This window comes from Hylobates moloch, unplaced genomic scaffold (assembly GCF_009828535.3).
Source record: "Hylobates moloch isolate HMO894 unplaced genomic scaffold, HMol_V3 SCAFFOLD_13, whole genome shotgun sequence".
Taxonomy (NCBI): Eukaryota; Metazoa; Chordata; class Mammalia; order Primates; family Hylobatidae; genus Hylobates; species Hylobates moloch.
Genome location: NW_026652288.1, coordinates 92,806,944 through 92,819,605, shown reverse-complemented (window position 1 = coordinate 92,819,605; position 12,662 = coordinate 92,806,944). Strand labels below are relative to the sequence as shown.

The following is a 12,662-nucleotide window of genomic DNA, read 5'->3' as shown; positions in this document are numbered from 1 at the left end:
TGATTGGTAGGTAGTACGATAATATATGTGACTATAAATTTGGGGAGGAGGGAAGGAAGAGATGCTTAAGGGAAGAGAGAAGGTAGAATTGGATTTCCAAAATTTCAACAGGTATAGAAAAAACGGTGTTCTTGGCAAGGGAAACCAACTTAAGGAAGGTATGGTCATGATTGATATTTGTGATAGATAATAGTGGCAGTGATAAAAACCAAGCTATAGGGAATGAAGGAGGAAAAGTTTACGTAGGGCCTTGAAAACCAGGTAGAAGAGTTTAGATTTGATGCTGGAGGCAGTAAGAAGTCTTTGAGGTCTGGAGTAAAGGAATATTGTAATGAAAGCTATGATTAAGGATTGTGTCACTGCAGAATGCAGAAGTGATCGGAAGGAAAACTGACTCAAAGAGACATCGAATATTCCTCTCATTATTATCGCAGAATGAATAACCTCGCATATCAAGAGTTCTCTGGTTCTATTCTCATTGCAGCTATAGCATCCAATTAAAGTCCCCAAATATAGGTCATTAATTAATTCTTCCAAGTCATCACATTTTAGTACCAACTACAAACACTCCTACCACGACTTGCAAGTAAAAACTTCTACCATAACCAAATAATTCAGATGCTTACAAGTTTTAAATATAGATTGAGTTACACAATATGCTATGTGAAGAACTGAGCAGGAATCAGGTAAAAAACAGATGAGAGCACATTACATGCAAATATATCGAAGCACCAAACACTCCAAAGCAGATGTAAGGGCATTCCTGATATTAAGAGATTAGGGTTAAAATTGACTGTATTTCACACAGCTAACCATGTCAAAGCGAAGGAAGACGTAACCTTTTCAAATGGTATCTTAAAGCGCTATAACTACAGGTGATTTCATCCCTGTCTCAACAGATCGTAGTCATGCATTGCTTAACAATGAGGATAAGTTCTGAGAAATGCATTTTTTTTTTTTTGAGACAGTCTCACTCTGTCGTCCAGGTTGGAGTGCAGTGGCACAATCTCGGCTCACTGCAACCTCCCTCTTCCAGGTTCAAGCGATTCTCCTGCCTCAGCCCCCTGAGTAGCTGGGATTACTGGTGTGTGCCACCACACCCGGCTAATTTTTGTATTTTTAGTAGAGATGGGGTTTCATCATGTTGGCCAGGCTGGTCTCAAACTCCTGACCTCAGGTGGTCCACCTGCCTCAGCCTCCCAAAGTGCTGGGATTACAGGCCTGAGCCACCGCGCGTGGCCAATAAATGCACCTTTAGGTGACCACATCGACGTGCAAACATCCCAGGTTATACATACAAGAACCTAGATGGAATAGCCTGCTAGACACCTAGCTATATGGTAGAGCCTATTGCTCCTGGGCCACAAACCTGTACAGCATGTTACTGTACTGAATACTGCAGGCAATTGTAAGACAATGGAAAGTATTTGTGTATCTAAACACATCTAAATATACAAAAGGTACAGTAAAAATCTGAAATAAAACATAAAAAATGGTACACCTGTATAGGGCAGCTCCATTGCAATTTCATGGGACTGTCGTCATGTATGTGATCCATCGTTAACCGAAACGTCATTTTGTGGCACATGACTACATTAGGAAAGAACATCTCCCCATCCAGATATTCCAGCGTGAGTCATTTAACAAACAGTACCATCTTAGGTGGCTCTATAATGCAGAGAACATGATAATCCTATAGGAATAGGGCTAAGGCCATGTAGTACATTAAGACAGAACAAATGATTATAAGCAATGTTCATGAAAAAGTTTAAATACACATCTTATGATAATTTTTCAGTTGTTTATTGGAAACCATAGATTTTTTTTTAAAACCCACTAATTATTTTGCCATACAAGAGCAAAATTCAAATAATACAAATATTTAACATTTTGGTATAAAATTAACAATATGGAAAAAAGATGCAAACCAACCAAAAGGTAAAAAAATTTTAACAATAACACTGTGTATAACCATCTTTTATTCAAGTGACCATCCAAGCTGATAGTTTATTTTCCCTTTGTTGACATTTTTTTAAAAAGATAGCCCTGCATTGGAGCACCAAAAAGTTTTTTCCTTCTTTTTTAAAAGGTTGGAACCCTTTTATTCACAGATACTCTTCTCAGTACTTTAAGTGTGATGAAGGAATCATCTAGCAACTTCCTTCTTAGAAAAAAAGGAAGTGCCTTCATATTTCCTTGAAATTTAAACTTGCTCCATTCTATTCTAAGCAAAAATTAAAAGGACACAGTTCAGAAGAGCTCTTTCAGCAAATAAATAATTGTTTCACAAAAGCACTGCTGTAAACAAGATCACTTTGATGGCCAGAGACACTTACGTTTTCAGCCAATGGCAACCTTAAACACTTCCAAGTATAGATACACAGGGTATATATGGGCAAAAGGTAATACATCATTAAACAATCAACTAATAAAAATTAATTATAAGCTTGTTGCTTGGTCAAATATGCTTTTGTTCTCTACTTTTTTTTTAATTGGTCAGAAAACTTAAACGGTAATGATCTAAAACCCTGTATCTACTCTGAAAGTAACTACAACCTAGAATGTTTGACACTGTAGTTTTGACATTAGTTAAAAATACTAAATTATCTAAGCAATGTAAACAAGCCTCAAATTTCAAAATAGAAAAAAATTAAAATTTCTGTAAACATTAAAAAGCTACCTGTTAAAAATTATAAGTATCATCATCCAGTTGTGTATACTGAGAAATCTTTTTTAGTTTTGTTTTGCATGTTTCTGACATTACCTTATTATATGAGACATCTTATTTTCCCTAACAGGTGCCTCTGCAGTCAAAGGTCTTAGAGTGAGTTCAGCCACTTTTGCTGAAGTCATTATTTTGGCCTTCATATAATCTCCCTAGCAGTAGACACCACCTAATTCTTTCTGTAGTGAAGGGAGGTAGTGTGTATTATAGCCACATTTTTATCCTGCTTTGTAAAATAAATGTAACTTACTTTATTAGATCTCAGACACATCTCTTTGATTACAAGGAACATGCAGCTTTAAAAATGCTTTAAACCCCAAGCTGGCAACTTTTCTATCACTTTTTTACTCTGTTTTCAAGTTTGAAATATTTAGAAAATAAAGATCACCTCTGACAGTTATTTGATGAAAAATAAATTGTTTTAGATATTATAATTTTGATGTTTAATGCTCTCAATTTAAAACTCTGAACTTGGAACAAAGTGCTGTGGTTTATAAGACCTTGTTGGGGAGGAGTGGGTTAATTTTAGTAATCAGTACAATGATTTAAGACACTAAGATTTCATTTTATAAAATTATGGAGACATTAAGCTTGTAATGTTCTGTCTTTACATTTGAAGTCTCTCCATTATTATATTCCTCTATGTAAATTACATTCAAATAACAACCTTAAACACAGACCAATATCGAATATTTAAAAACCAGTTGAAAACTTCATTAAAATCAGCTTATTTAACAATGGTTTCTCCCTAGAGAAGGACCCTATGAGCAACCAGCTGCCCATGTTATGTGTCACTTTCTAATACTTAAAAATCCATTAAAAACATATAAAGTATTAGGGCAACATTAATCACTTTTCTCAAAGTTCGCATTAAACTGAAAAAAAGATGCAAAAAAAGGTATTTTAATGACTCCAACACCAGTAGCTACATGGGGGTGGTAAGAAGTGATTTGTCTGTTTATAATAACATTGTACACATTTTTCTACATCTCCTCTTAAGAACAAGAGACTTTCTTTTACCAGAATCATGAACTTTCTCTCCTATGCTGACCTTTCCCTGCCCCTACCGCCTCCACCAAGTGCTCTTTAACGAAAATAAACTCGCTTACCTGGTCTAACAATATATTCATTTCCTTGAAATGTACTATACGTTCATTTGGCATTTTCCAAAAGCAATTATTCTAACATCGAGACTTCTTAATAACATCTCTACACCTCAAGTATATATGTGGCATTACATGAGAACTTGAACTTCCCTTTAGTTTTGTTTTCACTAATAATATAAACCTTTTCTAAATACGAATGCTTTGAAATGAATTTAGGCAATGAAGTAGATAAGTGATATTAAACAGCTTCTAGAATCAAAGAAACATTCCGATGGACTAGGCTTTCAAAATATTTGTCTTTCATCCTCATTTTACTTAGGGTATAGACAAACATTTAAAGGTTTTTTTTCATCCAGGTTTGACTCACTCAGTGACAGTGAAAACATACAACATTCAAGTACTATTAGATAAACGCAGCCCTACAAGGATATGTGTCCACATAGCTAATTTTACAAAGGAGAATTATCTTCATGAATCTGCAGTATATTTGACCAAAAAAACCTTTGGAAATGGTTTTCACTTTAGGATCTGTAGCATTCTTCCAAAGGTCCTGGAGATCTTCTAAGTGTCCATGAGATGTCATCATTTTTTCATAGATGCAGGGATGATAAGGAGTTTTACCCTCTCCAGAAAAAAACACATGGTACTGTGGTACTATCCCTATTTTATTGGCACAGAGGCCCATGAACACATCGTCTATGTAAAGACTAGAATTAAGTGTCTGCGACGCCTCATACACTTTGGCAGCTACATCACCGGAGATTACATAGGCAGCTCCGGCTGTGTAGTCAGGGTAAGCTGGCCACTGGTACATTTCATAGGACACGTAGTATTTGCTGCTTTTATCTCTAACGGGAGGGGCACCACGATGAACACGACCAATCCAAAAGTCTTGAACACCAATTTGTTCTAAACCTTGAAGGTATTCGATCAGATTTGGCATGTGAATAAATATGTCATCATCAGCAGTCATAAGAAATTTGGCATGTGGACAATAGGTATTTGCCCAACTGAACTGCATAAGTAATTTCAGAGTAAGATTGTAGAAAGAATCAACAAAGTCTTGCTGAATTATATCATTGTACATTTGATCTTCCCAAACCAGTTTTCTTTGTAGTTCTTCTCTCTCCAGTGGATTAGGAGTTCCTAAGGCAAACAGAGTTTTGATGTTGGCATTCAGCTGAGACCGAACATAATTTTCATTGCCCCACGTCCTTCTAATTGCGGAACGTCGATCATAGTTTTCAGGAGCAGTTTTTACAAACAGTAAAAGGAGGACGTCTTGAGCTTGACACTTTTCCTTGTGGTTAATCAAGTACTGGTAGCGAGGCCCAGCTGAGGTGTGCTTAAGAGACAGGGTATCATTCACAAAGTCATAGCTATTTATGAGGTATCTGTAAGAATATGACTTCATATGGCTCACAATGTGATTATCGATCGGTTCCCAAAAAAACATGAGGCTCGCTATAAAACAAGTAGCAAATAACTGAATAATTAACTGCCATTTTTTTACTCTTCTGCCACTAACCAACATTCTCATATCCACTCAAGTCTGTTTTTATTTAGGATCGGTTTTAAACAGGCACTTGCTTCTTCGAGACCATAGAACTTCGTATTTTGTAGAATAGGAGTCCATCTTAATACATGTTGGTCATTAAAAATGGGAAAGTCTTCTTATTTTACAAAATAGTTTCTTTTAGTCCCATTTTTCTGAGATTGTGAAAGAATGGAACACCCTGTAGAACGAGGACACTGGCACGTCAAAATTCTTCCACACGGGCATCCTTCAGGAAGCGTGGTGGGCGGCCTCATGCGGCTCACCCATGTGAACATTCCATGCCACCTATCAGAGTCAAGAAGAGAAAAGAATCACAGTCGCGTGGGTTACTAAGGTGCCAGAAAGAAACATATTCCTAATTCCTTAAAACCAAATGTAACCTGCCAGATCTGCACAAAAGGTGATGAGGCAGTTAGTATTTAGCAGAGGCATACGGCTGTTTATTTTTTTTACAGGAGGACAGGAAAAGGGAAAAAGTTGCTTTACACTGTCTTCCCATTCAGAGTACAGAGACCTTTTTCTACTCCTACTCTTAAAAAAAAAAAAAAAAAAAAAGCTTCCCAAATGGCTATAATCGTGTATACTTAAGTTCAAATTTCACAAATGGGTACGTTCATGAATATACTGACTGAATATGGTCAGGATGAAAGTAGATACATAGATCAAGGCAAAACCTTCAATGAAAAGAAAATTCACAGCAGTAAAAACCCATTCGGGCTTGCCCCAGACAAGGCAGGAAGAAGAGGAAGATTTTTTTTTCTTTCTTTTTTTTAATTAAGGTTCCTAATCAAGGAGTCACAATTTGCTCCCTGAAAGCAAACTCTCAATAATCAAAATTACTTTGTGAGCCCCAGATTTATACAGCCACCTTCTTTCTGTACTTTTTTATTTGGAAATGCAACAGGCACCTCAATGTAACATGTTCTAAACTGGGAAGCAACAGAATGTAGCCAACAAGCACTGCCTTTGTAGTCAGGCAATTTGAACACCAATGCTGCCTCAGCCACTTACGGTTTCTTGTACTATATTATGCATCTAATGCAGAAATTTGACAAATTGGGGTAAGACCGTTTAACTCAAAGTCTTTATGCAAGTTAAATGGGAATATACATGATAAATGAAGGGAAGTAGACAGATCATTACCTAGCACACTAGGGTACTCAAGTGTCATTTCTCACCCATTCTGTTATCTTCTCCCCTAAAACCTGCTATTCCTGTTTCTCTTTATTTGTGCCAAACTGCACTTCTTTCATCTATGCCTGAAATCTGGAACCCCCCCCCCCCCCTTCCCCCCATTATCTAAATGTTTAATCCTGTGAATCACTTCTTCTAAATCTCTCTTCACCCCTTCATGTTATCATCACTTCTCACCCAGACTAGATGATCCCCTGGCCAACCCACCTTCCGCTTTACAGTCAGAGTGACCTTTGTAAAACTTGGATTTAACCACGAGACGAACTGAGCTCTTTTAACTCCTTCAGAGCGTCTCCATTAGTTAGTGACAAGATGAAGTCTAGCCTGGCCCACAGGACCCTTTAGGATCTGCCTCTCCAGCTATTTGTTCCCATCATTTGACAATACCAAATTATTGGCTGAAAGCACAGTCACACTTGCCATTTCATATGCCCCGGTCTTTACACCAGCAGTCCTGTGGCCTGGCTACCCTACCTCCCTTGCTAATATGAAGTCTACAGACATCCTTCTCTGGGAAGCCTGAATTGGGATCAACCCATTCCCTGAAAGATGCTTCTCATCTCATCTGTATTGCCCCAGCACCTTCTTATACCCCCATACAGAGGCTTTTTAGGCACGATGTTGTAGACACCCTACACTCAGCATCCAGGTCAGTGTGTGACCCCTGGTAGGCATTCCCCAAATGTTGGTGCAAAGAACAATGCTGGGGGTGGAGCCACCGTTTACTCAAAGTGATGGTTACTGGGGAAGGATTGGGGGTCAGGACCCTAGCCAAGTGCCACCTCGGATGAGGTCCATGCCATGGCTGCTTACCCCAGGTCCTCTCTTTTCTTCCACAACTGGGACGCAGCACCCTCCTTCCTCAAGGATTCTGTACCCAGTGCTTACCACAGGTAAAACACTTCCTTGGATGGAAAGGTAGGCTCTCTTCCTCAGGGGTGGTACATTAGTTTCCTGGGCTTTGGACAGGACTTGACAGGGAGAGAGCTGTGTAGGCTGAGCCACATAGCAAGCCCCAGGGCAAAGGCCCTGCTCTGTGCCCAGAGATCTGTCCTCAAGTCCCCCCGCCGGTTGACCCCTGATAGAAAACCAACTGTACACACTGAGTGCCCTGCAGATTGGGCCTAGCCTCAGCTGTGACACCTCCATCCCCACTTCAGAGCTTTCGGATCCAGCTATATTTCCCACCCCCATGATCACTCCACATCAGGGTGGAAGCAAAGGCCAGGTAGGTAAAATGTCCAGTGAGGACTAGAGATTAGAGCCAAGCCCCATTCAGACTTTGTCCAGAGATAATCAGTATAGGGCACACTTTATCACCAAGGGCATTGATTTGAAAACTGCACACACCACTTAGGAAGCCACAACCAGCAATTTTTTTTTTTTTTAAATGCAGAGTGTACTGAAAGTAAGAGCAAGTATCATTTTGTGAAACTTTGAGGTTTTATGTGCGTGTGTGTTCAGGGGTGTAATGGGAAATGTGTTACTGTGCTTTAACATCACAAAGGCTGAAGGCCAGGAATGGGGGCTCACGCCTGTAATCCCAGCACTTTGGGAGGCCGAGGCAGGAGGATCACTTGAGGTCAGGAGTTTGAGACCAGCCTGGCAACATGGTGAAACCCCATCTCTATAAGAAATACAAAAATTAGCCGGGTGTGTGGTGGTGCACACCTGTAATTCCAGCTACTTGGGAGCCTGAGGCAGGAGAATCACTTGAATCAGGAAGGTGGAGGTTGCACTGAGCCGAGATCGTGCCACTGCACTCCAGCCTGGGTGACAGGATGAGATTCCATCTCAGAAAAAAAAAAAAAAAAAGACTGAAACACTGCTCTAAGGAACAGATCAGTATCAGTAATTTCCCCCTTTGGACAGGCTGGTCATTTCTGGACTGACTGCTCTAGAGGAAGGTGAGAAAGACGTCAGAAAATATCAGTTTCTGATGGTGGCATCTGCCTAAACTTTGCGAAATCACTTTCATTCAGGGCCCACTTTCTCTCAGTTGCTCTCTCAGTCTTTCCACAGTGCTCACCCAGATAATGACCATCCTCTGAAGCCCCAAAGCAAGGGCCCTCTGGCCTCCTCCACAATACATCTGGAAGGAACTGGAGGCTTAAAGCAAGGTAACAGAATTCTTGATGGCAGATTTTAAGCCAACATACACATTTTTAAGAATTCTAGGAAAATTCTCAACTGAAAAGCATCTGCAGTTTCTACTCTAATTGACCCTGGGAAGGGAACAAAGAGGAAAGTAACATTTGGAATCTCAGGGATCAAAGGGAAAACCAGCTGCCTATTCCCGAGCAGCTGTGCCCAGCAAGCTCCAATGCCAGCTTGCTTTGCATGTCCTACAGTTGTTTGCAAGTCTGAGCTTCTTGCTAGACTTCCTGCCTACAAGTCCAGCTGCTCCCACACCCATTGTGCATCTATCTGACTCATTAAAGGTGCTAGTATCTCTCCAGTGAATCAGGCCTATTACTCACCAGGTTGGTGCATTGCTGCTACTGCTTATATGGCTACTGTAAGCCGGCAGCTGGTTCAGAACATTCATTTTGTCCCCACCCTCAATATGTATGTATTTATCTTATTTTCCTGCATTTTTTCAGCTGTTCCAAATTGACATCAAGTCAAAATGCTTTCTGAAAAATGACAAAAGACCTGTCACAAAGCCAACATCCCACGCTACTTATTTAGTTCAGCACAGCCTGTGAAGGTCTAAAATGAGAATTCTCCCCCTCAGTAGTTTGAATTTTTTAGCCACCATTTACATAAATCACAACCAGATCTCACTGATAACACTGGAATGATAAGGGGAAGATTCAGGAAAGGTAAAACTCCTCATTTGTATTACACAGCTTCACTTGTATAACAAAAGAACATCTGAATTCCTCCAAATTGAACATAGTCACTAGGAGGCCTTTCCCAGCCTAAATCAAAAGCACTGCCCTCCCCCGGCCTGCCCCCGCTAAATTCATCAATTACACGTCAACACTGTTGCGCCCAGCTCCGGCTTTGCGGATGGAGACCACGCACATACAACTGGCGCTCACTCTTCTGGTTTCTTACAGCGTCTTAAAGCTTCTCTGAAGCACAGCTTCCAGCTTTCCTATTCAGAGTGCAGGGGAGGACCTAGGAAGAAGCCCACAAGCAGGCCGATCTGGTAGAAGAAAATGCTGGGCCTGGCAGGAAACAAAGCAAGCCCAATGCCGAATGCGAAGCTCAGCAACCATCCACAACAGACTGCTGTGGGTGCAGCTTCCTTTGTGTGCCTGCAGCACGGGTCAGTGGCCAATCAACAGGCTAGAAACTCAAGGGTTACCCCTGTTTGGGGCCAGATTTATTGTGTAACCTTGGGCAACCCTCACCTCACTGATTCGGTGCTTTAATCTGCAAATCAGGGATGAATATCCATGTAATGTCACTGAGGAGCAGTAAAAATTATAAATGACTTCAGAGCCTGCTGAAAATAGGAACTAGAAAAGCATGGGAGAGAAGAGGACAAAGAATTGCTTAGAAGAAAATATGCAGATATCGCAAATACAACCTGGGTTTGCTTCTATTTGGACTGAGAAGAAGGGACAGGTATTCTTAGTATTATCTTTTCTAATAGAGGTAGTCAGAAGAATAAAGAATAGAAGTAGGAACATCAGAAAAGAGGTGATAGACCCCAAATACTTTTCAGTCTATGAGCCGTGCCCCTCAGTTACTCATAAGAATATTCTTTCACAAGAGAGCTCTTTAAACTTTTTGGGAAAAAACTAGTTAGCACACCCAAAGGCTACAAGTTTCCCTGCAATAATCCCTGATTTTTGTAAACCTTACCCCTGCTGTCAACTCATTTCTTTTGTGATGCTGAGATAATATGTGAAACCTGCTATCCATTTTGAAGTGTTAATCAAGATGGGGAGGTCCACACTTATAAGTACAAGTTAAACAACCTCAGTCTCCAGTGTTTCAATTAATCCTGCAAGTATATGAGTATTTACTCTGCGGGTTCTTATACCAGACACAGTGGGAGATCATGAAGAAGTATTTTACAGTCTCCAATCTCAAAGCATTTACACTCTATTTGTGACAAGACTCGCAGTTCCCAGATGAAAGCATAGTTCCCACAGACAACAATGGGCAAATCCTGGTAAGGTACAGTGTGTCAGCACTAATCTGCATGATACCAACCCCAGGCACAAGAGGAGAGTCTCTGGGACTAGTAGAGAAATCGGTGGGGGTTGGATTAGTCAGGATTTTAGGAGGGCCTGAGGATGACTAGGATTTAGGTGGCTGCAGGAGTAGGAACAATCTTCGTTTCAGACAAGAACTGCATATGGCAGATAGAAGATTTGAAAGCAGAGAGGTGGGAACCTGCTTATGGAGAACCTTGAAAACCAGGTAGAGGAGTCTCAGGAGGGTACAGAAAGCAGCAGGAAGTCATAGAAATTTCTGGTTTTGTTTGTTATGGTAACTCCCTTGCTCGGTATTTACTAAGTTTGAGCAAGAGGGATTAAACTGGCAATGGTGGTGTGGGGTGAAATGCAGAATGCCTGAAGATCAGGACGCTGGTTTCTCAGGGGCTCATACTGCTGCTGGATGAGGTGGGGAAGGCCTAGTCGAGGGTGGTGGAAGTGGGGAGGGAAGGAAGGCATAAAGAAGGCCCCTTCAAGAAAAACAAAGACCTAGCAGGACCTGATGAATGACTGGCATGGGGAGTAAAGGAGGAAGAGAGGAGAAGTGAGAGCTAATTTCAAGCATTACCAACAAGGGAGGGAAAACTGGTTTCCTGAGTTGGGAGTGAAGGGGATTGCATTTGATTTTAGACTCGCATTGAGTTCGAGGCGATGGAGAGACAAGAAGGTACAGATGTCCAGAGGGTAATAATCTAAGATGAGTTAGACAGGACTGGAGAGATCTAGGTGGGTACTCTGAGCATGAAGATGACTAATTTCATGAATGTGGATAAGCTCCCTAGGTGGAGAGAGAGCAATGGGCCTGGAGGAAAAATAAACTCCGGAGAAGGAGAGAAAGGAGGAGTCAACGAAAAAAGGGCTCGTTCATCAGAAAATTAAGATGGGGTTAACAAATGGGTAGAGTGGGTAACAGGACAAACAAGGCCCTGGTCTTGGAGCTCTAAGTGGGGAAGAGAGACATTGACCGTATGGTTAGGGTTGTGCTGGGTGCTACAGGAGGGTCTAAAGATGGACCCTGCCCCACTTGGGGGCTGGTTTGAGGTTGGGGAGGGCAATTTCCAGGAAGAAAAGCAACAGTGAACTGTATTTCTGCATTTTATTCAGTAGACTTACACCACACTCAAGTCTAAGGAAACCTTATGGTGTGTATACCATTTTGATCATGTTATCTCCCAACACTCAAGACAGCTTATCAGCCAGGAAGTTGGGAACTGCATTTCTTCTGAGACCTCAAATTCCAGGATACTCACTCTATAGTACACTCACTCCTCAGCTGCAACTTCTAAATATTCATAGAGAACCTTCTGCCACCCCACCCTGCCCAGCGGTCTCCTGACCTTTCTTCCTCACACACCTCCCTGTCTCAGATGCAGAATCATTGGACACCTTTGCCCTCCCACCCCAACAACCCCAGACCCCAGCGCCCTCCCATATTCCTGTTCCTATGACACCTCCAGGGCTGCTGGGGAAATGGAACTTACCAGGCAGGCAGCGTCACCGCAAATGGCACTATCTAGCTTTGGGCAGTTTTCAGTGCTACGTGACTGTTGTCCTGGACCTTCTGCCTTTCCCAGTCTCTTCAGCGGCCATGCTAAATCTCCCCCTCCCAGGCTCTGTCCCCTCACCCTGAAGACTTCACCTCCTGTCTGCTTCCTAGAGAAAGAAGGAGACATCAGACACACCATCAGCTCCTCCTCCCCTTGTGGGCCGCCTCCTCATGGGCTCCCTAGTTTCCCAACACTCACCATTCCCTCTGTAAAACACACTGATTGGGCTGGGACTAGGGGGAGAAAAGGGAGCCACTTACTTTAGGTGCACAATTTAAGGGGGTATCAAAAACTCCGTAGTCAGTATAATATTTTGATGCAATATTTTAAAAAAATCAGTTACTGAAAAAAATC

At 41.4% G+C, this 12,662-nt stretch overlaps 2 protein-coding genes across 5 annotated transcripts in view; one reads left to right on the top strand and one right to left on the bottom strand.

Annotated features, from left to right (window-relative positions):
• Positions 1-12,662, top strand: part of MCF2L2 (MCF.2 cell line derived transforming sequence-like 2) — a 253,611-nt gene that overhangs the window by 157,095 nt on the left and 83,854 nt on the right. The window lies entirely within an intron of this gene.
• B3GNT5 (UDP-GlcNAc:betaGal beta-1,3-N-acetylglucosaminyltransferase 5) overlaps positions 123-12,662 on the bottom strand; it is a 20,465-nt gene continuing 7,925 nt past the window's right edge. For both annotated transcript variants that reach the window (XM_058427095.1, XM_032171723.2), the window contains exon 2: positions 123-5,674. In XM_058427095.1, coding sequence (XP_058283078.1) covers positions 4,235-5,371 — 1,137 coding nt within the window. In that variant the 5' untranslated portion in view covers positions 5,372-5,674 and the 3' untranslated portion in view covers positions 123-4,234. The remainder of the gene's footprint in view (positions 5,675-12,662) is intronic.